Here is a 27,682-nt window from a genome sequence, read left to right on the forward strand (position 1 = left end):
AGTAAAAAGTGCCATATTTGCTTCAGCCCCCTTTTTATGGTTCATATGTTAAATACTTTGTCTTTCTTGGATTTTACTCATTTTTTCTGTAATTTAACAAAACAGGAAAAATCTGTAAAATAGCAGTGAACTGTTATGTTTTTGTTTTGTTTGTTTTTTAGAGTGAATACTCTGGTTTTAAACAACAGGAGCTAAATTTAGTTCCATAGCCGACACTCGTGTTTAATTTGGGCAGATAGAGCAAATCTGCAGCATCTCAATTAGTGAAGGTTAGTGACTTTGTTCTCTATTGTAGCTCCACTTTGTGATTTAGGCTGATAAGGTGAGTGTATTTCTACAAAAAAATTAGAGAGAGAAAAAAATCTTGCCTAGTGCAGCTTTTAAGAAATGATTTTATCCTGCTCTAATTATCCATAAGTGACCTGTTTCTCCTTCAGCCTGCTTTAGGAGATTTGCTCTCCGGTTAGATTTTCCTCCACTGCAGGCCTGTTTAAGCTGCTCTGTGTGCAGCTGCTAACTCCCAACCAGGACAACTGTGTCTCTTGAACTCTCTGCGCTAATGCTAGCAGTAACGCACAGCTGATGAACACTGTGACTGTCTGCGAGGATCCATCCACGCTCTCATTACCGTCCACGCTCCATCGCCGGTCCCTGCCTGGCCTAGATAATTTCACTCAGCAGCCGTCTGCCTCACTGTCTTCCAGGTATCTGTTAAATGGATAATGTCTTTTGCGGTCTTCATGTCTTCTTCCTTTTCACTTAATGCAAATCCTCACTCTCAGCACTTTTTCGTCCTACCAATTCTTTGTCCTACTTTAATCTGACTCCACTCTCTTCTGAAGTTAAAAAAGAAAAAAAAAAAGAAACGGGGGGGCTGAGTAGAATGGAGAGCAAAGAGGTAGAAACTAAAACTCGGAGAGAGAAGAACAATGAGCACCACATGAGGTCCAACTGGGGTCAAGGAGCTCGAGGATCGGATTCTTCTGCGGAGGAGATGAGATTTATGCCGTTTATATTTAACAAATAGCATATGAGATGCTTGTTGACAGAAGGTTTTATTTACTCAGTTTTCGCTGACCCTCTCACTGTCAATACTTCCTTAAATACACTCATTGCTTGATGCTCCCTGCATCCATAATTATAGACTCTTTTTATTTCCAAAAGATTATCGCTAATATCCTTTTAAACTCTCGGGGTCTTTAACACCGTATAATATGGCTCTGGCTATAAACTGATTCGGTAATAATACTGAAGTCGAGACATAAGGGGATTTTTAGGCTCAGTTAGAGCAGCAAAGCAGTAACAGTGCCTTGCTAGGGGATTTCTTCCTGACCACAGATACTAAAATATGTATGCACGCTCGATCCTTCAAGGTGCTTCGAATATCAGCATCCAAGACATCGCATGTAATGCTCCATATACAGCAGGTTATATATACATACATATATATATTTTAGTCACAATTTTACTGTCTTGCAAGGCCCATTATTTGACAGTGTGTCTCTTGTTGTCACATTTGGTATCGCCTCGCTGCTTTAATTTGCGTTTTTGTTAAATGTGCTGTCTAACTGTATTGATATTGTATAATTACACATTTTCTTAAACATGCAAAAGTCATTTTTTTGGCTCCCTGGTGCACCACAAACAAGCTTTATTAACAAAACAGACATACACAACTGTAAAGTCATCTACCTAGTCCTGTGTAGCGCCACCAAAACAGCTATGACTTGTCAGACCTCTAAAGGTGTCCTGTGGTGTCAGGCAGCACGACTTTAGCAGCTGATCTTTAAAATCTTGGTAGTTGATAAGTGGAACCTCGACCCAGCCTTCATTGTTTGTTCTTTCATAGAAAACTTTCGGTAGGTACTAAAACCAAACATGCCAACAGACCTGTCGTCTTGGAGATGTTCTAACCCATTCATCTTGCCATTTCAACTTGGCCCTTATCAAGTCCCTCAGATCCTTACGCAAACCCACCTTTTTTGCTTTCAACCCATATTTCATGTATGTTTTTCTGTGGAGTCAAAACTTTGGGGCTGAATTTGTCAAGTTAATCTGCATAATTACTTGTACATTCATCCCTAAGTGTACATTTAGATTGTCTATTTTATGTTGTATCCACATCTGTATATTCATATATATTCCAATATTCTATTCATACTGTAACATACTGCATATCATGCACTTTACTGCTGCCTATGCAGTTCTGGTTTGATGTTGTCTTCTATGCAATGCACAGCAATGTTGAATCTAACATAATCTTAAGGTGTAGGATCTTAGCCTTAATATCTATATTAGTTAAGCTGGAATTATTCATTTATCGTATCATATGGTCTTAGCTTTATTAATAGATCAGTTAGGTTGTTCTCCATAACTGTTCAGACTGTGGGGTCTCCGGCCTAACAGTCAGGTGAAGTAGTATTTTGAAATCCCTATTATGTAAATTACTCAGGTAAAATGACACTGTATGGTCTTAACCACAATATCGAAACTTTTTTGGTTCATTTGTAACACTTGTTTCAAATCTGTTGTATAAAAAGTGTGACTTAAAGAAGTGACTGTTCCCTTGCTGCCTAATGTATCCGAACCATTCAGGTGTCACAGTAGCAAGACGATCAATGTTAGTCACTCACCTGTTATTGGTTTTAATGTTGCGGCTGATTGGTGTTTCATCACCTTTTAAGTTCGCAAACTTTTTCCACACACAGTTACTTTTTCACTGACTGATCCAGCAGACACAGAGCGGCAGAATTCACATACCGTTGTGCCTCTAGCAACCCGAATAGCACTTCTTTTTGCTGTGATTTTTGTCTCCATCTACTTCTGAGGGAAATTTCTGCCTCTTTAGCTGCTAAATGCTCCACCAGCTACGTACCAGAGCAGTGAGATTGAACTAAAACGGTGAAGTTATGCCCTGAAAAAAAAAAAAAACTCCGACCCGAGCAAGAGCTGAGTCACAATGTTTGGCGATAATTCTCTTTTACATCCAAAGCAGTCATGAGATCCATTATTAATACTGAAAACGAGCTGTTGATACGGTTGCTCCATTTGGCAAACAACGTACTTTACATTATTTATGACATTTTGTTGTTGGCAGATTGTAGTTCCTATGAAAGGTCATAAATCCACTAATGTTTTCATACAAGTTTATCATATCAGAGTGCTTTAGAGGAGATATATGTGGCCCAGATCAAACTAAAATGACAATTACATTGAGGAACGGTGGCGCATTTGGAGGTCGTTGTTGTTGCACCTCCTGAAATGAAATCGTCACTCAGTACTTTCGATTTTCTGTTGATGAGCCTTTGATTACCTTTTTTTCGATGAGACAAAGGGGTGTGTGTTGTGGAAAAATGGATTTTGAGTAAAATAGGGACCAAATAATAACAAAAATATTAATTTCTTTTGGCTAACGTGTTGAAAACCGTATAACACAGCTGAATGTGTTGAGAACATGATCTAACGCAAAACAGACCTGCTTTTCTTTCTGATCAATCCCATTGATGCAACCATCTAAACAAGACTCAGAATCAGTGGTATTGATATTTTCAGTATTGATCCCCTCCACTGCTAATGGTGACTATTGGCTTCCACTGCTTATGCTGTCTATAACAGGAGTGAAGTCTACAGTACCAGAGACAAAATGTTTACTTGGACCATTTGTTCTATTATGGTATAATCACCACATATCACATTATATACAGAAATGTTCATTTATGTATTAGCAGGAAGGAGATTATTACAACAGGAAGCAACAACCTATGTGCTGCTCCTGTGTGCTGTTTTGCAATGTGCCTGCAAACAAAGACCAGCCTCTCTTTATAATTCTGAAAAACAATAAGTAGATTAACATTGCTGTGCTCATCCTCCATACTCTCTCTCTCTCTATCCCCCTCTGTGTTCATGTGAGTCTTTGCTCTCTCGCTCTCTCCTCCCGTCCTGCGTTTGAAGGGTAACCTCTGTGGAATGTGCTTCGTTAATCTCTCTTGACATTTCCCTGTCTTCCTTTTGCTGCGTACGTCTCCTGCTTGTTCAGGCATTTAAGCCAAAGGAGTCAGGCCAAGGCAAACATTTGAATCTTGAAATCTTTCTCTCTCATCACTGAACAAAGCCAAAAAGGGCACAAATTCCTCCCGTGCATTTGTCTTTGAATGCGCGTTTTGATGCTCGATGGCTGAGCGGCAGCTGTCCCTTTAAACCGTGTGGCTGATGCATCTGATGCCGCTGCCGAGGGAGGCACCTCTTACGTGGTTTCGTTTCTGCTGGAGCTTGATGTTGGAGGACTGCTGAATACATTAAGTCACTTAGGCATGTCTACAACCGTAAGCTATGGTAGCAGCAGACGTGTTAACTAGACAGTGGGGCCAGTGCGGCCTCCTTCTCTGGCTGAGCACAGCGCCAATTGGTGGTAACATAGTCCCGCTGCTCATACTTTGTTAATGCAGCCTGGTGCACATTTACACATACTCCTCTACACTGCACAAATGTGTCAGGTGAAACTAAAAGCTCACGTTCCCACGTGGGCTTGCTAGTGTGTAAATATATATGTAACACATCCAATGAGTAGCACGGTGCAGTTATAAGTTACTTCTTGGAGTCAAATTTGCTCAAGAGGCAAAAGGTTTTGAATAAAATCTCAAAGTCCAGAGCCAAAGAAGCACAGGATCTTTCTCATAATCCATTAATGTACAACATGTGTCATTCAGGAGACACAGCATTTCCTCACGATGCCAAAAGTTCATTTGTCAGCAGATGGCGATTCAGAAAATCAGACTTAAAAGAAGCCCCGAGGTGTACTGCAGGGGGAGAAAATGCATGTCTTAATCATGCAAGAAAACATCTGTGCATCTTAACGCTTCGCACAACATCAAACTGAAACCATCTCACAAGTCAGCCTGTGCTTATATCCCAGAAAAGTTTGTTTTCTTCCAAAATAACTTGGGAAGATTGTTTCCCACAAAGACACACAATCAACTGTAGGATCTTAGAATTGATATTCATATGCTGTTTGTGTTTTTCAAGTTGAGGTAAACTGAAGGAAAGGCATAAGAGAGGATTAGTTTTAGAGGGGCACTCATGTGACACATGGAGATTAGACTAATCGTCATGCAGAGTGGTGCTGAGCAAACTATCCAAAGTCTGAAAAAGTAACACGAGTGGTGGCATCAAGGTTATAAAGACTCAGAGACAGAATACTTGGAAAGGTCCAGGGTGGGGGAAGGTTTAGTGGCCTCTGGCAGGGAGGTCCTAACAAACTCGCTTCACCCTTGACTTCCCAGCATGAACCTAAATATACAGAAACCATGACAGGCCCATTTCACTGCTGGTTGTTCATTCTGAGCTACTGTAGAAACATGGTGAACCAACATGATAAACGTAATTTAAAAGGGTTGATTCTATGGTAACAAAAACAAACTTTTATTTTCGGGTGATTATACACGAATTAAAACCTAATTATGAATATGATGTCATTAACTAACCTGTGTGTCCCCCTCACTCCTTTAGCAGTTAATCAGAAGCCTGTTCTATGAGATTCGTGGATTAGCAAGATATGCTGATCCTAAAGCCAGACTTTTAAATGTCACAGAGGTGGCTGTATTTTTAACCTGCAAGATCAACGTCGTAACTTATGCTGCACAGCTAACCAGCTCCAGACGAGGTTATATTCGAAATTTGGAATTTAGGAATCAACTTAAAGCGTCTCCCTTTCACCAGTTCTTGTCCTGATTGTGTTCTCTCTGTGCGATACAGATTCTAAACTGAGGGGATATATTATGCAAATAGTCAGACTGTATGCATTGTGTTGCCATGGCAACCAACATGCATGCAGTAGGTCATGCATAAATGTTTAAATGCACTCGAAAGAGTCATTCAACAGACAAATTGCCACCACGTAATTAAAGATTTAAAGATACTAATTTAATGATTTAGATGAACCTTTTGAGTTGGTTTGACATGTCTGTAATTGCATCAACCTAATATTGTGTGAAATTTAAACTCAGATTTATACATTAGTTAAAGTAGAACAAAATTGAAGTTGAGTTAATGAAATTGGCTTGATAATTACATCTTGCCCCTAAAGTTTTCTTTCCTTAGTCTTTAATAACCTTTTTTATTCTACCTAACCAAATACTGATGTCCTGCATTTGGGTCGTCTCTTTCGCACCCCACAACAATTACACTCTATTTTCTGCCAACAGAGCTCCTTATATTTTACACAGCCGATCTTCTAGAGGAGCATTATAACCAAAGAACACTGCGGTTCACCAGGCAGGGAGGCAGACGTGATGGAAGATACAGCATTGGTAAGAGTCATATTTTTGATGCTTGACATAAAAAAATTCAACCATGTTTCCCAAAAATTTCCATCCAACTGAAATGTATTCTCAGTTATATTTTTAAAAGGTAAGACTGTGCAGAGGAGGAAAGTTTCACCAAAATCACTTGGTTAGGTTTAGGAAAACTTTACAGTTTGGGTTTGAAGCAACTGCTGAGTTTTCTGAGTTAGCAGGATGACGACACTGTGGCTAATATATGAGTGAAAACAAGAAGCAGTAAAATCACTAAAAGAAATTCCAAATATATGTTGATCAGAAACCTATTTGAGAAACGTCTTACAAACACACATAATATGAAAATATTTCCCCCTCAAAACATATTGAAAAGGCAGTTTATTTGTAAAGGAGTGTAAGTTTTGGGAGCCATACATTTGAAGCACTTTTAATAATTAAACGTCATTTAGTAATTTGAACTTTACAGCTAAAGACAGGTTTAAGTCAAGCAGTCCGATTACTTCTGCTTAAATAGGAGCGCTGCTTCTAAACGATGTTTTAAGTAACTATAACTCCAATCCTCCTCAATTTATATGCATTTTTATACGCTATTCAACAGGGAATCCCTCAACGCCTGAAAAGCACCTTAATCCCACTTTAAAAGCAACTCGCTCCATTATTACACACCATGATCACATGTGGCCAAGCTGCTGCTGCTGCTGTTACTGTACTTAAGCCCACATGACGGTGTGACTGAGAGCGTTTTTGTGTTTGCACAATATTCGGATATTTATATTAAAATGCAGAATATTGGCAGGGGAGTGTAAAGAGAAGATTAATATTCAAACAGTCTATTTATAAAACTGAGTGTGTGGATGAGCATCAATGGTATTATTGGCACTTGGCTGGCATCCACGCTGGGGGCAGAGCGTGACTGATGGAGTTTCACCATTTTATGATGAGGATGGAGAGCGAAGCTGTCGGCAGAATCAGGGTACACTTAAGCCTCTGCCCTCGCTATCACTCAATCATCTGCCAAGTTAATTTGACAGTCTTGATGATCTTACCTACAGCTGTGTCATGTACTGAATAGAGTGGAGGGGAGTAGGAGGAGAAGGTAAAAGGATAAATCCGAAGCAGTGATTAAATAGTTGCTCGACGCGCAGATAGTAATGGATGCTGTAAAACATCAAAGGACAGACATTCCAGTAATTCCAGTGATCGTCGGTATCAAAAATAATACAGTGTACGCTTTCCATGAAATCAATTTTTGATACAGTTCTAAATTAGGTCACCTTAAAAATTTAAAAACATCCAGTTATGATCATTTTAATGATTTGTTTTTACCAGCAGACTGACGGAAATAAGTGCCAAGGTATAACAAAATACTATTCCTCCAAAAATCAGAATCGTATCCGAAGTTGAATCACTGATCCCCACATTATTCTGTTATTTTATGCTAGATTTTATTTTCCGTTTCCACACATATACAGGCATTGCTTCCACTAGCTGTTGATTTGGATTAATAAATAGTCAATTTTCACCTTGGTTGAGGCCCTTCACGTGTAAATGAAAGCTTCTTTAAGCAGAATATTCTGCATTGTGAAGAGGAGCTCACAGTTTTAACTGAACTGATGCGACCAGGAAAGGAACAGGAGAGGGTTTGCAAATTTGAGTGACCTACTTTTTGTTTTTGGCTGCTGAGCCTCAGCTAGTAGGGGGAAAAAATGAATATTTTTAATATTTTAAAGGATTTTCTTTTTTTTTTTGTCATGAACCTGTATCAGAAGTTCTCAAAGGTGCTTTGAACAAGATGACGGTGTAACATTCTCCTCCAGACTGACTGTCTTTGGTGAATAAAACTGTTGTAATGCAAAACAAAAACACAGTTTCTACATTTGGTTTTCATTTATAATTATAATTGCTTTCCAAAAAAACATGCAAAATTACAGGTAAATCCATTACAGATAAGTGGTCAAATCTGTCATTGAAGCCCATTTTTTTGAATATTTTAAGGGGTTCAGATGATAAATTGTGAAAATATTGTGAATCATTACAATCAGGAAACAGTTTCGTTGGTTAGTCAGGCAACAGAAACCTGCAAGTATTTCTAAAATGAAGGGGAAAAACCTCTCGAATGTTCTTCTCTGATAGTAACACGGCTGCAACTAAGTGATCAACAGTGTGGGGAAAAGCACTCAGACCTTAAAAGTAACAACTCCAGTAAATATTCCAGCATAGAAATAGAAATAAAAATTGTTCTATTGTTTACTTAAGTAAAAGTACAATCATTTTAAATATAACATTAATATTATTTTCTTAAAGTACTAAAAGTGCCAAATATGCTGAACTGCTGCTCTAGATATGCAAACACTTCTTTATTTAAATGGTTTGAAGTTATTGAATCCCGAAGAAACGCTTTGTCATCTTGCCTATACTACTGTGTATGTAGAGCAAAATGACAATAAACTTGATTTGATTTGAAATATGCAGAATGGTGATGGTGATTTTGAAGGCCGCCAGCAGGGACACAAAAAATGACAAAATAGATGATGTTGGTGGTTCGCTAGTTGGGCAGCAAGCTGACAACGTTAAACTGGAGTGACTGAAGTTCAAGGTGAACTGGTTGATCAGCAACAAATCTGCCTTGTATTTCTGTTCTTGCTGGTAGCTGAATCAGCTTCAGTCACTCTGACGGGTGACGTAGCTCCACGCTGCTAATTAGTGGCACAAGGGCCGTGTTTGGACTCGCCACTGCCCAGAATTAGACTCATGACTGGTTTGCCACTAGGCAACAAAGAAAACACACAATCTACACCTTCCTACGAATGTGTAAACACTTGCACTAATAGACTATCTGCTCCCAGTGTCGAGCTAAATTAGCATGACGGCTTGCTTGGAAACTTTCTCTCATATTGGGGGTTAGGTCATTGAAATATGTTTCTGGAAACATTTGAGGCAAGAAGTAATGCAGCTGTTGAATCTGTCTTCAGTTAGCTTCAAAGGTCTTAAGGAGTTTCCAGCAGCAGGAGGTCACTCTGCACGCCTCTGATTTCCATAAAGTGGCAGACACCCTCATATAATGCAAATGAAAAGTGGACAATGCGATGCCCGATCTCTACCTGAATGCACCGCACGATTGCTTTCATAGACAATGAATGGGAAGCGACGAATGCTGTGGACATGTATAGCATCGAGGCTAAACATGTTGAAGGTTCCTGCATTTGAATTTACCAGCCTTTACATTAGCTAGCAGTCTCTGTGTCTGTAGACGGGATATACACAGTGGAAGCTCTCTGATGCTATAATCAAGTATTGTTATTAGACTGGTTCCATTTTAAAACAAACAGACTTCTTAGAATTTTTCTCTCTTGCTGTATGAAATGACCCCACTTTCTTTGGTTATCTCAATATTTTCTCCATCTGTCTCAATTTCGCAATCATCGGCAAACACAATAAAGCCATGTATCATCATAATGAGGCTCATAAATGATTTTAAGTAATTGAGTTGCTCAAATTTCTCGAGGAATCGTGTCAACGGGGACAAAACAAGCATTTCGCAGACTCCACATTAGACAGTTTCCTCAAGTCACTACTTGAGGAAAGCAGCAGTGTTAGTTGTAACCCCACACTGAGGACGACAACAAATCGTCCACAATCTCCGCTTTGATCAGAGGTTCAGTCTTGACATCGTCGTGCTGTCATCTTTTTAGAGAACTTATGTTTGATTTATTATTCTTGCAGAAGGGATGAAACGATACACTTTCTTCCCTTCGTTTCTGTATTTCATCTTGATCTCAGACGCGAGCAGTGAGCTCGTTGGAGACTGTTCAAAGAAGAAGGTCACTCATAATGTTTCCCCCTCTGAGACTAGCTGATAAACTGTTGAAGGCGCTGACGTTCTCGTGTTGTTTGGTTTGCATGGATGCTGGAACGGTCATGGTGGCGGAGGAGCGACAGATTAGACAGGCAGGCCCGTGAGGGGAATGTGAGCGATGGGCTGGCTGCATATAACACTGGGTTATAGTGATGATGATAAGAATTATGACTTGTTTTGATTCCACAGCGATGTCTTTCTCCCCTCAGCTCCTCTTTGCCACACGTAAAGATGAAGATTTATGGCAGAACAAGGGAGGAGAAAGAAAAGGATTCGGTAATGGGGTTGAAAGCAGAATAAAAGATGTGCAAAACTGCAGATTAGATTTTATAGCACAGCTGTAAACTTTGCTGACAATTTGAATGAATTGTCATGGTGTGAATAAAGCAGTCTCAACATGAGAAAAACAATTGCTAAATGCATTTCTAATTTAGGGATGAAGAATCTGTAGTGTTCAGTAAACAAAGGCGGCTTTAAATACCGTATTAAGCTGTCATCCACTTCAGCTTTCCATTCATTTCCTTTTGTCTTCCAGCTCGCATCAGCACAGCCTGTGCTCCAAATAGGCCAAGGCCTCTCTCAGATCACAGAGGAAGCTTTTAGAAAAAAAGGGATGAATTCTGGGTGTGGAGCCGCTGCACACACGGCGCTTAGGCTGCGAGTCTTTGTTAATGATACATCAGGGCTCAGTTAACTTTTCACACCCTCTTTGTGGGACCTCATGGCACAGTTGCTCGACTCTGCATCTGTCTGTAATTCATCAAGCCGGGCGTGCATACCTGTGGGAACTTGATGATGGCCACGGTATGAAGTAATGCTACACTGGACCCGTTGTGAGACGTGTGGTTTTGGGGGCAGAGGAGTGAGTGACATGATGTCAACCTCCTGCTACCCTGAAGACATTAGGGTGACAGGAGGCTTAACCTTCCACCAAACAACTGCTGGTCTGCAAAAACAAGAAGATGGTTTGCGTAGATGCCCGGTTTCCCAGCCCTGTCTTCCAAGAATGATGTTTCACACAACTACACTGCATTCCCAGTTAGGTTATGAAGGATTTTCTACTGGATAATGTTTATTTGTAACATATCAAAAGTATCTTTGTGTTTTGTTGCATTAAGGAGAAGATTGTTATATGTTGTGAAAGGATCATATTTTAACCCAAATTGCTCTATTTTCCAAGCGTTAGTAGTTTTGGTTCCTAAACTTAACCAAGGTTGTTGAAGAAAAGCACTGCCTCGAATAAATCTCACTTATCTTTACGCTTTGTTGAGAGCAATTTTACATTTGTGGATTCCATAAACTTGAAGTTACATTTTAAACTGGTATTCCAGTTTAAAGGGAAAGTGCAAAAATTAGGTTTGATGTAATCCGACTGCCATTTTCTGTATGTTGGTTCCCAAAGAAAAGGAAAGAACCTTTAAGCATAGCAACAAAATTGTTTTTTACACTTTGGGTTAAATGAATACTTGGTAATAGTTGGAAGACCTGAAAACTTCAAGATGACTTGTGTCAACCAAACCATAGAATGCAGTTTATCTGTGTAGGAATGTCATTCTGGGGGGACAGGGTAAGCAGGGGGAGGTATTAAACTGCGCTTAACTATCCTAAGTTTCAGTAATTTGGTAAGTTGAGTAAAAATCCTGGGTGACACTTCAGCTCCTTTCACCCTAACGGAAGATCTTTCCCTTTTGGAAAATGTAAATAAGTATCTAAAAGGGTATTTTACAAAACAGCAATCCAACAAAAATCAGCAGCATAAACCTGTAGTCTAATAGAGACTCCTAAAATCTTGATTGTACATCTTTGGGGACGTGCACACTGACAGAAGCTGACACCACAGATGTGTGATTGTTGTTTCTAGTTTGAAATTCTTTTCATTTAGCATATACATCACATGAGCACTATTGCCCTTGTGGCATAGTCATAGTTTTGGACTGCTCATGGATGTCCACAGAGAAGTCCACGTGGACTCACAGAAGTGGAAACAGGAAGTTTCAAAGTTAAACCAAAGCATGTTAACATTTTCCTCTTTTTTGTCATTTTGGAAACTGTTGCAAACCAGACTGGTTTGTTTTAAGCCGAAAAGTTAACCAGCTTAAAGCCAGGTTAATTCAAAACAAAACCATGTCTCCATGCTAACACCAGGCAATCAAAAGGAGCATAACAGGGTTTATAAGTTGTGTTTTGCCAACATAGAATGAGTCATGAGGGCGCAGTGAGGACGGTTGTTTCCACTTGTCACCCATCAGTCTGACTGATGAACTAGCAGAAGTCACATTAAGAAATCAGAGCGAGGCGATGAGTGTTTTGATGGCACTTACTTAGTCTGCCATGTTTTTTTGTTTTGAAAAAGGTCCTCGACAGCTTTACGCACAGATATCTATCAGAGATCTACTCGTTAATTAAATCTACGCCGGAGTCAAAGTCTGTCTTTATGATGCCGGCCCCTGATCGGCCCCGTCCTGTCAGAGGAGGGAGGAATGTTTGGGTAGAGATGCTGGCCTCTGGCAGTATTACTGGTAATTAAAAATTGGGTTATTTCTGCACAGGCTCAGCAGTGGAGCAGCGCCAGGCTGGCACCCTGCAACTATCAGCATCAACTGTGGTGCACAAGGTCTAATTACTGTGTGACTGGCTCCTTCCAAAGAGCTTCATGAGACAAAACAATGCACGGCTACGAGAGATAGGATGATCCGGCTGGGCTCTTTTGCGTGAGTGTGTGTGTTGTTCTTCCTTTGTGGGTCAACCAGGGTCTAACCGTGCACACCCCTCCCTCTCCAGAGGTGTCTTTCCCTGCGTGGATCCACAGCCGTCGCTCGCACATCGAGAGACTATTCTTGTGGCTGTTTATTGGGATGCGTGCTTCTTCGAGATCACCGCAGCTTCTAGAGCTTTAACCGCCGAGAGCAGGACGCCACAGGGGGCGTCACATGAGCCGTAACCAGCTGATCGACAGGGGCAGGGGGGCTCCAAAGCTGAGAAAGTGCGATGAAGTTCAAGAGAGGGGCAAGGATTTGGGAGGAGAACAAGAGGAGCCTGAGAGAAGGTAGTAATGTGGTGACGGGAACATAATATGTGTGATGTCAGAACACTGGATTGGCGACACGTTAGGAAGTTATAATCAAATGCGGGGATGGAATTACCGCATGATAGGAGAATAAAAAGGGATAAGCTCATCAAATGAAATTTATCACACACACAGCATCTCTAAATGTGGACTTCTGGGAACACGTTTTGTTTCCAGCCACAGACGTTTTTTTTTTTTTTTTTTGGAAGTTGACTTTGAAGGAGCTCGATAAGCAAAAGACATCTCAGGCCGTGACGGAGAAGGTGAAACCCACACAAAGAAAACACAGATACAGTGAACTTCATGCAGATTGGTAAGGAGGAGATGGATGTCAGCAGAGGAGACGGAGTAACAGAATGAGAGGGAAAATCAGGGTCATGTAGATGAGGTGTCTGAGGTGCTGAGATACGACAGCAGGTAGTTACACCTGACTCGGTCCCTCGCACAAATCATCTCTTTTTATCTGCAACCTTCCATCCCGCGCTCTTTTTTCCTCCTTTTTCCTCATGCATGCCTTCATTTCTCGCTTTTCGAGCTACCAGACGATTTACGGTACTCTGAGGTTGCTGTTGACAGAAGCAGCAGCAGCAACATTTCAGACCCTGATAGAAACATTACGACACACACCGCCGCCTGTACAGTTTAATGTCACATATCGGTGTGTTGTGGTGGCCGGTTAGTGTTTCAGTGCTGAGGTTATTAAATGTTATGCCAGTAAGGTTATACTCCACGGCTGGAATCACATACATGCAGTTTAGGGTGCAATAAAAGGGCTTATTATCAGCGATGAAGCAAGGCATTTATAGTCTGTGTTCCATTTTGTGTAACGAACTTTAACTTATTTAAAATTCTCAGACTTCTCTTCAACGATTTTTCCACCATAAGACACAAACACGAAACGAGTTCATCTCTCTTCAAATCATAATCACATAGAAAGAAATATCTTCAGTTGTAACCTTGAACTACACATCTGATATTACTGTATTTGTGCCAGCTTCTGCCCTTTCATCACTCCTGCTGCCCTCAGCTTAATGAACTTCAATCAGTCATCAACCTTTATTTAATTTCAGGCGACACTGACTTAGAGGCCTGGTTTACAACATAGCCGAGCAAAGACACAAATAAACAGATGTAAGCACAAACATAAAAGAAAACTGAGCACGCTGGCATATTAGTAAAATAATAAAGTCAAAAAAGTGTCAAAATATGTTTTAAAATGGTCGACTATTGTGATTTTCAAAGACTGTAACAAAAAAAATGGGGATTATGCCAGAAAAATTATGTAGAAAAAACAGTTACTGTGTGTATCACAAATGCTGCTATTTACCTGTTAGAGCATCTCTACCAAGCTATTTATCATAATCGAACAAAAAATAAATGTTACAAGAATATAAAATGTACACCTTCAAATGACACGCAACATATGTGTCCATATAAGAGTGTACAAGATCCATTAACAGTACTGTAAATAGCCACCGTTCTAAGCATTTCTATATATTTATTTTCATTGCTCAGCATTTTGGCTCATTTTATTTTATATACCAATAATAATAATAATAATTTTTTTAAAAACCAGTGGAATACTGAATTGTTCAAAAACTACAAAAAAAAAAAAAAACGAAAATGAAAATGACATTAAATATCTGGAAAATGAGTAGTAATGAGCAGTAAAACAATATTCTATAGTCACATATTGTTAAAGAATGAATTACTATTTGTATATATAGATTTTTGCTGTGGACATTAAGCACAGTTTTGGCCTGTCATTTTACAGTCAGCATGGAAATTAACTTAACTTTTTTTTCTGTGATTTTACTAGAAATTACATGTAATTTAACTAAATCTTTCCATTTTTTTCACTAGTTAGTATGCAGAACTATTTTTTTTCAAACAGCAGCACTTACCTTCAAAATAATGTTACAGTTGCAGATTTATATTCATTGACATGTAAATCAATACATTTTTTTCTGCCATTTTACTAGTTGTTATTAATTTACCGAAGCAGAGACAATCTGTAAAATAAAGATTGTTTAAAATTCCAGATAATAACTTTTATCTTTAGCATTTGTGCCCTTATTTGTTAAAAACAGCAGAGTTTCTCCTTATAAGATGCAAAAATACGTTTCTACAACAGCTCTAGAACAGAGAAAGCAACAAAGAGACAGTGTACAGAGACAAGAGCTTGTAACTAATGAAATCTAAAACTCATACCACAGATTACTGCGTAATGCTCCGAGGCTTTGATCCGCATGCCCACTAATGAACTGCATATTAAAAGATCTTTACTGTATTAGAGGTCACATTTATCCTCAGCTTCTTCTTCTTTTTTTTTCCGGAAATGAGAAAAAGTAAAAGAACAATCATGCCACATTTCTCTGAAGAATCTTTTTAGTAGTTTGGTGTTGCTTTACTATCAGTGGACGAAACTAGATAAACTACTAATGACCTTATAAAAGTGAGGCTGTGATGTATCGTGATGCAATAATGCAGCAACTGCCTTGTTTATCCAGCACACAAGCATTTTTTTTTTATCAAGAATGGGCTCAAAATGTGGGCTCGAGATTCTATTTCACACGTCTGAGCATTCCTTTGTTACACTGAATCGCGTCTCACACTTTTGTTTTTGAGCTTCCTAATATAATCCCACAGGATGGACCGGCTTACCTGGCTTCTGGGGCTCAGGCATGTCTGTGTCTGTTTATAGTGATTCCTCTGAAAGCGTCTTCCTCCCTGCTTGTCAGTGGATCTGCCTGCATTTCCTCCTTCATCCCTTTTTATGACCTCAGCACCCCCCACCCCCAAACAGACTCCCTCTCTGCTGCCATCCTCCTCCCCCCCCACCAACAAGTGGAACAAGGAAGGAGGAGAGCGACAGAATGGTCGTCATTTGAAACCTTGGCAGGAGCAGCAGGGCTTTGAGGAGCAGAACGAGACACCATGAGGGGTAAAAGTGGTCCGGAGCCGTAAAGAAAAGTCCGGCCCTCGGGGAAAACCTGCCAGCTGATTAACTCATTAGGCCCTGAGGGGCAGAACATTAACAAAGGGGCTGATGCTAATCAGCTTCTGACAGATTGACTGATGGATTACACAATACGCTGTCAATAAAAGTCTGCCAGAAAAAACTATGTTGAAAACTGTGGAATACTTTAACTGTTAGGGTAACCCTAACCCTACACTGTAAACACTGTGACAATAATGGAAAATAAGTGTAAAATAATTACATTTTTAGGTAATTTAAATCCAGTAAAACAGTAAAATTTTATGGTCACATATTGTAAAAATAAAATTTGTGGAGTAAAATGTAAGCGTTAATATAAAGTGGAAACACTTTATATTAGACTGAAATTTAACAAAACAGGAAAAAATCAGTAAACTAAACATTAAAAACTGATTTGCTATTTTTCAAACCTTAATATACATCTTTTTCTTCAAAAAAAATTATATATAAAATACTGGCACTGCTTTAAATACAATAAAATGGTATAATTTTAACATCAGACACTGTAAAAATAAATAAATAAACACACACACACACACACACACACACCAATTACAATTTGGGGTAAAAAAAAAATTATTGTCAGCATGTTAATTAATAGTTTTTTTTCTGTGATTTTACTAGATATCATCTGCAATTTAGTAAAACAGGGGAAATCGGTGAAATAAAGGTTAGAAATAATTTGTAAAAATACTGATTTTTAGTGTTTTACAGTGCACTGTCCCCAGCTTACAGGATGAGAAAACCAAATCAAAACGAGAGCAAAGCTTTAGCAATAGCCTTGCGTTCCTGTAGGCTCTGACAATCCCATTTGTTCTTCAGGACTGTGGCTGTCAACAGGCTGTTTTATGGGACAAGGAGTCAGAGATGTGAGGAACGAGGTCACAGACAGCAGGAGGAGGTCACTGACCTCATGAGTTCCTGGAGAGATCTAAACCTCCCAACCCATCACAGACGCAACACGTCATTCTGAACTCCAACCTGAACCAAATATGGAAATCATAAACATCCGTATGAACTTATGCTTTTGAAAAGCTTCTGACTTTCATTGTATCCATCCGTGTACAGTGATGCCTTTCAGGATCCTGCCCTTGTTTTCTTGCTGCCCACATCCCCCCGGCAGACATAACCTTGGCCGTAACAATAAACATTCTTTGTGACTTTAATTTCTGAGAGAGAACTTAAGTCAGAAAGAGACGGCCGAGATTGAAGAACGGCTATTTAAGGCAAGTGCAACTTGAGATTCAGATGTTCAAGGAGAACAAAATACCCTCGAGGAAGATTACGGAGAGCTGTTTGAATAGGACTTAAAAGGGTCCTTGAGTCCGTTAGAATGTATATTATAACTTTACATTACTCGACTTTTAAGCTGAATTATCTTGAATAAATCTTTCTGATGTGCTCATAGCTCATCAGTTTCAATTTATGCTGTGACTAAACTCTCCGAATGGGTTGAAATGATTCATATATTGTGGATTTAAAGTGCATATAGGAGACTAACTATAGGTGTCCTACATGATCCAGTGATCCGCTGTACAGGATGACACTGGAGTTATTTAACGCTTGCATTAGTTAAGCCCCACTGAAGTACACGTTAAGCCAGCTGAAGCAGGTCTCCTCCACCTTCGCAGCGGCTTTCCCAGGACATTTGTTCAGCAGTTTAGAGACTGTAGCTGTCAGCAGGCAGCATTTAGCATCAATATTTAATGTGAGAGATTTGATTGTTTTTAGGACAGAACTGCATTTAGTGTGTGGACAGAATTTTTTATGGATTCTGGCAGGGAGAAGAAAAAAAAAAAAAAAGGAAACAAACTGGTGCGTCAATATGGAGCAAAAACACTCTCTCGGTATCAGTTATTAAATAAACACAATTTGGGCCATGCAAAGTTGAGAAAATTTACTAACCGAGTGTTTCCAAGCTGCTTGCTTTGATGCCTTGAAAACACACAAATAAGATGAATGAATGAAGTTTTCTCTTCTTTAGAGGGATTCAGCACAGTGTGGAGGAACTTACTGTATACAGTGGCCCCTACAGTTTCAAAAAAGTCAAGATTACATTTTTTCTTTCAGTATGTGTGAACATACACAGTTTCTTCCAATGCAGCACTTATATTCACTTGGTCTCCAAGATGAACTGATTAGATGTTGGTCAAACATTAAGGTCGCCGTGATCTCACAAAACATGTTTTCATCCAGAACCTAAAGGACCTCTCTGTTAACAGGTCCATTTGGTGTTTTTTTTTTTTTACATGATAGAGGATGCAGCATGCACAAAACAAGCCATCACTGACATTTCTGGGCATTTACACCTTAAAACTGCTGTGACAGTCTCATAAAGATGGATTCAGCCCTCGAGCAAGTCCTGTTTTTAAAAATGGAAGAAACAAATTTTATCAGCTTGTGGGACTTTCTGTATTTTTATTTTATTATTATTTTTATTTATTGTTGTACATTTATTCAGTCATCTTACAATACAAAAAATTATAAACAATTCATACAGTACAAACAAGATAGTGACTGAAAAGGCATAGGTGGAAGCAAGATGCTTATATATGCCTATCCCAAGTGCTTATCGTTTTTAAGCTACCCTTGCCAAGATAACACTAGAGACAAAATAGAGAACCCCCCCACCCCGAAAAAAAAAACCCAACCACAATTATGATAACAAAGCAACAATTCATCTACATTTATAGCATTCAGAAATAGCACTATGAAGCATTCTTTTGAAGCTCAAGAGTGAATTACACAATCTTATGCTTATATTAGCATTTTTCCATAATTTATCATTCTTCTTCTCCAGAATCAGCCTCCAGTTTGAACATGGATGACTGATTTACTCCAATGTTACAACTGGCCATTGTATTGTGTAAAGCAGCTACGCAGTTTCTGAGCAGAGCTGTAGGTGAGCTGGTGTCCTTGAGCTGCAGCAGGTGTGGTGGGTGGAGGAAGAGGACGTGTTGGGTTTCATGCGAGACATTTGAAGGTAGAAAGCGATTATTTTAATGGAAAAGCCTTCTGAATGTGTAACTTTGATACACAGAGATGAGTTTTTCTATCTGTGCTGTTCTTTCTACGGGTTGAATCTATGACTGGAGAGGGATTTTGAGGATTCATATGCTAATTATGACAAAATGTCACACAATGGAATTTAATATCCTAAAGGTCAAAGGTCGGCTTCACTGCGATATCATAATGTTCTGCAAAAACACCTTTCTGGACGTTATTAAAAGTCGTAACTCAGGAGCAGAAGGTGAGACTGTGTGCCACATTTGGATTTCAAATTGATGACACTAACCTTTGGTGCCCATCTATTAAAGTCTTCACTTCACAACATTAAAAGCAGCTGTCTAATATTGTGTAGGTCCCCTTGGTATTGCTAAAACTGCTCTGAGCTGATGGGGCATGGACACAGAACCTCTGGGTGGGCCCGGTGATGATTGGCAACAGGAGTTTGGAACATATCCTGTGGGTCCTGTGAGTTGTGTGGATCTGGCTCGCTATTGTGGATCCTGTGGATTTTGTTGTACCTCTATCTGATGGAATTACCTGTAATAGAATGGGAACTTGTGGTTTGTGGTTTGTATCGACCCATCAGCTACGGTTAGACTGATTACTTGAAGAGTTTACTAATGAAATGTATCTAATTAAGATGGATGCTGCTCTGTTAGTCTGGAGCAGGTTTTGTGCATAAATGTTATATATCGAAAAATGTTGTCCCACATTAGTTAGCGTTTAGTTTGTTTCTCATACAGTAATTTGGGTTATTACAGGTTTGTTTTTTGTTTTTGTTTTTTATATTTTAACTAAGATTTAATGTGATAAATGTAAGACACTGCTAGCCACGCTTTATTAGATTTAGAGGTACAAGAGATTATTCAAACTGCAGTCAAACACTGAATACCATTTTATGTTAATTTCTGCTATTGTTTTGTTCATCTGATTAGCTGTAAACACTACAATATAAAAAATTTATTGACAAAGGCTTGTGGGGAAATCATTTTCCAGCGATTATGCTCAAACTGTGGCAGCATATTCAAAACTTGCTATGTATTTTTAAACATTTTCTCTCATTTTTCATAATGCTCCATTTTTAACAGCGCGCAAGCAGACAGGACATGACAGCGTCTTCCTTCAAAGTGAAAGTCCTGTTGTCATTTCATATAAATATACAGGCTTTCATATTTGACTAAGAATAGTAAGGTGACACCGTTGTTTAGGGCGGTGACAGAGAGTAATGGGCTGTCCCAGTAAGGGGGAAGAGGTACTGTATAGGCCTGCATAGTTTCAAAGGCAGAGCCCGGGGGAATCGCATGCCTCAGTCACCATATGCTCCTCACAGAGCTGTGCCACCTTTAAACTGAAGAGGAGCCCAGACACAGATTGTTTCCATCAACAGGACGGCAACAAGAACATGGAAAATTTGAATTATTTTATGTTATCGCATATATTATCATATAACTGCTGACAGAGTCTCTGAAGAAGATGTGAGCTGAACTTGTGCGATGAAGCTTTTTTTTTTAAAGATGTGTTATGTAGTTTAAAGCAAATATATACTGGGAACATGACCTTTAATGTTAGCAGAAACACAGTTATTATGTGAGAAATTAGCAAAAGCATCTACCTAGTACAAATTGCGGCAGCTTCCATAATTTTGATGAATGATTCGTCCACCCAAAACATGTTTTATAGCTGCATTATTGACACATTTGCATATAAATGAATGTCAGTTATACTCAAGTCAAATGAGTTCACACAATACTAATTCAGCCCATCAACACCAGGTAAATCTTTTTGTATTTTGTTGTATGCTGGAGTTTTAAATGCAGGGCTCTGTGGCGATGTAAACCAGCAATAATTGGTTTACCAGAGATGCAGAAGGGAGCAACAGTAACGCCAAGTAGGAGTGCAGCAAAGCCCAAATGTCCACGAAAAGTTCCAGATAACAAAGAGAAAGGATTAGTCTTAAAAAGTATCATTACTCTCGTTGCCACAAGGGGGAGACAGAGCTCCCGCACTGCAAGTTTAATATAAAAGTTGTCGCTGCGGAGCCTTGTCTCCACTTTGCTCCATTCCTCACCTTTGTTTTTGACCTCATCTCGGACATGGCTGTCAAAATATATCAAGTATGTTTCAAATTTTTACCAGTGATCCTCTATTGCCAGCTCAATTGTCATCCTCCCAAATGTCAGTACAGGATTTAAAGTGGATAAGGTGTGACACCCCTCAAAAAAGTGAATTTGTCAAAAGTTCTGTGAACGAAAAAAAAAAAAAAGAGGTTAAAACAAGTTGGATGTCCAAAAATAGTTTTGACTTCTTGATATTCTAGACTTTAACGGATTAACACTGGATTCAAAACTCCTTTTCAGCACTTTGATGCAGCAGTGTTGAAGTTTAAAATGATGGATGCCTTTCACTTGTATCCACAGAGGTTTTATTGCGTGTCAGCAGAACTCTTCAGCCAGGAATAAGCATCGAGAAATAAATCACATCAATCACATTTGGCAGAAACCTGCAGCTGATTTGTCTTCTCTCTGGTTTGATACTTTTAAGTTTTGGGCACCTCTGCCCGAAACCCGAATCAGTGAAGTTACATACAGTTGTTCTTCTCCTTAGCTCACCCTTGGACTGTTCCACAGCGTTTTGGCAACTTTAAACGGAGTGAATGTAGCAACAGGAGCCAAGATCCAAAGCACGAAGACCCAGACTAGCAGAATAACGATCCATAAATTCTGGCTTGGAGGTGCTACAGAGTGTAACCTGTGCTCTCTGAGCCTTTTGAGCCGAAGGAAGGCTGATAAGGCAGGAGCCCTGAGTTCAAACAGCATGAGGATTATAAAATAATTTGTGTAACCAAGAGTTATGTCCTTTATCCCAATCCAACTTAACTCAAAAACAGAATTTGTTGCATTCTCTCCACTTGGCCACCTCCAGGGCTGAAAAATGAAGGGCCATACACCGCAGTTCCTCAAATGTCCACTTGAGGCTACTGCCAATAGAGAGTTAAACCCCATAGACCTCCATGTTAAAATGTCCAACTTTACAGCAGAAATGAACATGTTTACAGCCAGGTACAAAAAGTGTTTTTTGTCTCTATGGCTAATTTTCCCATTTGTGAAAACTGTACAGGAAGCTAGTTTCTATACAGCTCCCCAGTTTAGTTTGTATTAAGGCTTAAAGTTGTGCATAACTAAGGACATGACTGCTTTGAGTGACAGGTCGGCACTGTCACAGGACAGTCCATGGCCCAGAGACGTTTGCATGGCTCGCCAAAGCTCCACTCACGCTCCATCGCTTTGCTAATTTTTGATTTCGCTGGGAGTTAGGAGGAGTTAGGCTCTGCCAAGATGGTGACAGTCAGAGCCACCGCACTGAGCTTCAAAGCAGCTAATCACAAAACCTATGGGTCACAGAGGGTTGGTGCATTTTTAAATTCTCAACAGAAAAAAAAGGTTTGTCCATTTGCATTAAAATGTCACCTGATGTTGTCACATCAAGGTGTGACTGAGCCCTGAAGAACACCCTGAGATCAAATCATTAATGCTTAGTTTGGACAAAACAAGTGTGCATTCAAATATATTCCCTCAATGACAAGCAGAAAATTGATTATTATGCTAAACATTCACATAATCTCTCCTTAATGTATTTTTTTTTTCTTTTCATTTTTGCCTTTATTCAACACTGAAGAAATGTCAAGAAATAAGGAGGGGCTCAGAGCGTCGGCATTGTTATTTCATGATCAGAGTCACCAGACAACACATGCTTCCCAGGCTGTCTTGTGTACAGTAGAAGTGGCATTGCTAAACAACATGGACAAGGGTTTACAGTGAGACATAAGGCGTCCCATATTCACAGCAATGCTCTTCTCCAGTCTTGTAGAAAAAAGCAGTTGCTGTTTCCCACAGACAAACAAGAAATTCTAGCATCGAAATAAAATCTGATCACAAGAGGTCACTGGAGACACATTCTGATGCCAGATGTGAACAGCTGTCCCCTCCAGTTTCATGCAGATACATGCTGATGTACAGTCAAATGTAGGTCTTGGGAGCAGTGCAGTAGCAGCTCTGTACGCTGTGTGTGTGATTCAGTGCACATTTAGCCCTTAAAATGACATTTAAGTAAATAAAACTCTGGCTAAGGTAGGGCATAGAATGCTGACTAAAGCATTTAAAAACATGAATTACCCTCTTCATCGCAGGACATAAATATTTATTATTCAGTAGATAAAAATGGCACTTTTAGGAGGTTTTGTAGAGGGGTGGGGGTGAGAGGAAGGTTGAAGGGGTCTTTTCTGGTGTGTTAGCAACCTCTGCTGGCTATGTATGTGTCAGTGCTTGCAGATGTACAGATGCATTCAGATGTCATGTTCGGTTCAATATATCTGTATGAGGGAGCGGGGTGTTGTGTTTGAGTGAGTATATATAAACCCGCTGAACTCTAAGCATTGTCTGGATGTTTTTTTTATTTGCATATTTACTCACTGTGGACTCATTATTCACTGCAATATAAAGTCCTGCAGCTCTGTGGAAACAGCCCGACCATGACTAGACAGAGAGAGAGCCAGTATGGTTTTAATGCTATAAGCAAAAGAAACAACAAAAGTTACATTTCTTCAACTGTTTACTTTACAAAAACTAAAAGAAACTTGGAGTTAGCATGTAGAACATTTTTTTTCAAGTGTGCACAAGTTTTACCAACAGGGGAAAAAGAGTCATTCTACATTATATTTATATTTTACAACTTGCATTTTAAATCTGTTTTTATGCTTGTCTCTTATGTCATTGTAAACACAACCTGCAGTTCAGCCTAAATATCCCTGAATATTTGTCACGGGACTGTTAGTTGCAGCTGAGTGATTAACAGCTACATAGCTGCACCAAGGAGTGCAGGATATTTTTTTTTTTTTTTTTTTTTTTTAACAGAATCCAGTTGAAGGAAATGAAAATTTTTTGGTGACACTTTAAATTAATTATATCAAATAAATTATTCTGTGAAAGTATTAGGATTTTTAGCTTAACATTTGGCACATCACAGATGAGTATTTTAAAGACTGTCAGACAGTTTAAAGTTTAATGATTTTTTTTGTTTTGTTTTGGGGTTGTTTTTTTTTTGCAAATTTTACAGTTTCGGGCCATGATAAATGTTTTTTTTGTTTGTTTTTTTTTTTTGTTTTAAGATAGTACCCATTTCAAAGCGGCCTGGAGGTTTTGGGGTTCAGAGCTTTAAACCACTGATATTAAACTATGAATCCTACGCAAATTTTTCACAAGTTATTAAAGTGCTCAAAAACAACAATATCACATTAGAACACTAAATGGAATGTTAAATTATCTATCCGGTTTCACCCTTCTTTGCTTTAACCAGAATATGGAGCAACAGTAAGCTAAAATGTTGACAGCCCAGAATAGAAATGAAAAACTGTTTATATTTGCAGAGAAAAATAAATTGCTGCTGACACGTTACAAGACAGCAGCGCACGTACAGACCTGCTTCATTAGTTGCATTCTGTCAACAGACAAGGAAACTACTGTAAATACCAAAATGCTAAAAATATTAATTCAAAGACCAAATACTGTTCCTGTGCAGCAGCGCCGGCAGAGTTGATGACAACATCGGCATGTTCAAAAACAGACACAACGGAAAAGTAAGTTGATATATACACCGTATTGAGAGGTATTCATAAACAACACACATGCAAGTAGGTCAGCACATAACTTAAATAGCCCACAAGGTGCAAATTAAGTCCATGAGTGTGTCTGTGCATATGTTGAGTAGAATCTCTCTTGTCACGAAAGATACCAATCATTTTCAAGAAGGATCTGAGCACAGGCAGGATTGAATGGGGAGTGATGAAGGCAGATGTCAACTTAAAACAAACAGGCCATGTGTGATGAAAGTCAGAAATATTGTGACGCCTTTTGCTAATCTTTTGGATCAAATTTTAAAGGTACACAAAGGAAATTTAATAATTGATTAAAGTAAGATCAAACCCCCCCCGAAAAATGCTAAATGAAAACCGAAAACATCAAGTCTTTGGATGTGAGAGCCTCACGGGGGGAAGTCGGGGGGTAAATCAGGGCTTGGAGAGGGTGGATCTATCGGCCAAGTCTGGATATATAGACTTATTTTCAAAATGAAAAGACCAAGTCGCTGGAGGGTTTAAAGCTGTGAACCTACTGAAAGTGGTTGATTCTTTGAGGTGTGTTGGTGAAGGGCTGGATGTACAGATTCTGCCTGACTGGGTGCTTCCAGTGTTTTTGAGAAGTGTGAGTCAACTGTGAAAAGTAAATAGAAGAGTGGGGAGAAGAGTGGAATCTTAAAAATGTGGTAAAAGATGTCATCTAGTGTTTAAACGGATATAACAAAGAGAGAATTTAGGAAACACATTAAGGGAGGAGAAGCCAACAAAAGTGAAGCAATTGAATGGAAATCTAAATACTACAGGAGATTTTGTTCAACCTGTGTAGGATTGGGGATTCTGTCTTCTAGGCTTTTTGTGGCTATCTGTCTACCAAATCTCTGTCAAGGGAAACTGTTGATTTGAGCATTGTTGTGTTGAAGTGTTGGGAAGGAAAAATTGGAGTTTCAGTGGCGAAAGAGTGGAGAGAGGAACAAAGGCATTATTTCTCTCTGCAGCCATCTGTTAAAAGAAATAGGCTGATGAAAAACTATGACAAAAGGATGATATTCCATTGAGACTGTTGTTCTACCAGATATTTGAAAGTTGATGAATTCACTTCAGTTTTTTTTTTTATATGGTGCCAATTCACAGCATGAGTCCACTGCAGGGCACTTTACAAAGTAAGGTGAAGACTTTACAAGTTAGAGAGAAACCCAACAAATGCAAAGACTCCCTTTGAAGAGCACTTTGGTGACAGTGGGATGAATAAAAACTCCCCTTTAATAGGAAGAAGTCTCTGATAGAACAGGCTCAGGGAGGACGGACATCTGCCTCAGCTGGTTAGAGTGACGGTAAAGGGGAGAGATAACATGATAGCAGATGAAAAACACACAAATGAAGCATATGAGAGCAATAAACAGGTGGCTGGTGAGGCCAGTAGCTGCAGATCAGAAACAGGTACCTCTGGAGAATACATGGAAAGGATAAAATGCAAACTACACGAGAGAGAAGATACAACATCAGTGACATGTAGTGGCAGCATACAAGTGAATGTTGGGAGGAAGAGAGGAGAGGTGCTCAGTGCATCATGGGAAGTCCCCAAGCAGTTTATGCCTACAGCAGCATAACTAAAGGATGGTTCGGGGTTACCTGAGCCGCCCTAAGTGTGCCCATTCTTATCAAAAAGAAAAGGTTTAAGTCTGATCTTACAAGTAGAGAGAACATCTGCCTCCTGAACCAAGACCGGGAGCCGAATCCACAGCGGAGGACTTTGATAGCTGAAAGATCTGTCACCCATTTAGACAAGTAGATTAAAAAATCCAATTTAACTTATTTTATCTTTAATCGTTCCTAAGATATTGTCATTCAAACATAGCCTCATATTTAAAAAAAAAAGTGCAGACAGTGGGTTGATGGGCAATTTTTTTGGTGTTTATCTCAGAAAGCATTTGATATATCACATTAAAATTTCACTGATGTTGTGTGTTCATTTGTGGTAGAAAAATGTCAGACAAATCAGGGACGGTCAAGCGGAAATTGTTCTAAAAAAAATTTGAGATGAAATAGAAAAAGAGATAGAAAGCCTTGTCATAGTATTCAGTATGCAGGGAGATTTTGAGTGCTTTCTCAGTGCATTAGAGCTAAAAATAAAAGATTTTTTAAAAGACATACATTACATTATGATATTATAAAACATTAAGCAAACCATAAAACCATTTGCACACAACGTAACAGAGGCCGTAAAGTTCCTGAGTCAACAGTTGCTATTGCACAATTCTTAGGGGTTATTTACATGTGAAACAAAATCTAACATAATAAAATATTAAACAAATGTAGTATTAGTGGGGCAGCAAGGTGGAGCAGTGGTTAGCACTGTTGCCTCACAGCAAGAAGGTCGCCGGTTGAGGAAACTGCATGGAGTTGTTGTTCTCCCGTGCAGCGTGGGTTCTCTCCGGGTTCTCCGGCTTCCTCCCACACAGTCCAAAAACATGCTGAGGTTAACTGGTGATTCTAAATTGTCCATAGGTGTGAATGTGAGTGTGCTTGGTTGTCTGTCTCTCTGTGTAGCCCTGCGATAGACTGATGACCTGTCCAGGGTGTCCCCTGCCTTCACCCTATGTCAGCTGGGATAGACTCCAGCCCCCCCACAACCCTAGTGAGGATTAAGTGGTGTATAGACAATGGATGGGTAGTATTAGTGTAGTGAGAGTGTTATTATGAGAGTGGACTATGTTGGAATGACTCTTGACTCAAGTGACCTGTACTCGAAATGGAAGCAGCAACTGCTGTTCGCCTGTAGAGGGCAGCGCCACTCTCTGCTGTGCACGTCCTGCTGGAAATTCATCAGCAG

General features: G+C 39.4%; 1 protein-coding gene across 1 annotated transcript in view; it reads right to left on the reverse strand.

Moving 5' to 3' along the window:
• LOC103374068 (myosin-binding protein C, fast-type-like) overlaps window positions 1–15,979 on the reverse strand; it is a gene marked incomplete at its 3' end in the record, with an annotated part of 61,783 nt that extends 45,804 nt beyond the window's left edge. Inside the window, exon 1 of the mRNA XM_008304097.1 lies at window positions 15,881–15,979. Within this exon, the coding sequence (XP_008302319.1) occupies window positions 15,881–15,902 (22 nt within the window). The remainder of the gene's footprint in view (window positions 1–15,880) is intronic.
• Window positions 15,980–27,682: the final 11,703 nt, after the last annotated feature.

The sequence above is a fragment of the Stegastes partitus genome, unplaced genomic scaffold (genome assembly GCF_000690725.1).
Source record: "Stegastes partitus isolate 25-593 unplaced genomic scaffold, Stegastes_partitus-1.0.2 Scaffold2131, whole genome shotgun sequence".
In the NCBI taxonomy this organism is placed as follows: Eukaryota; Metazoa; Chordata; class Actinopteri; family Pomacentridae; genus Stegastes; species Stegastes partitus.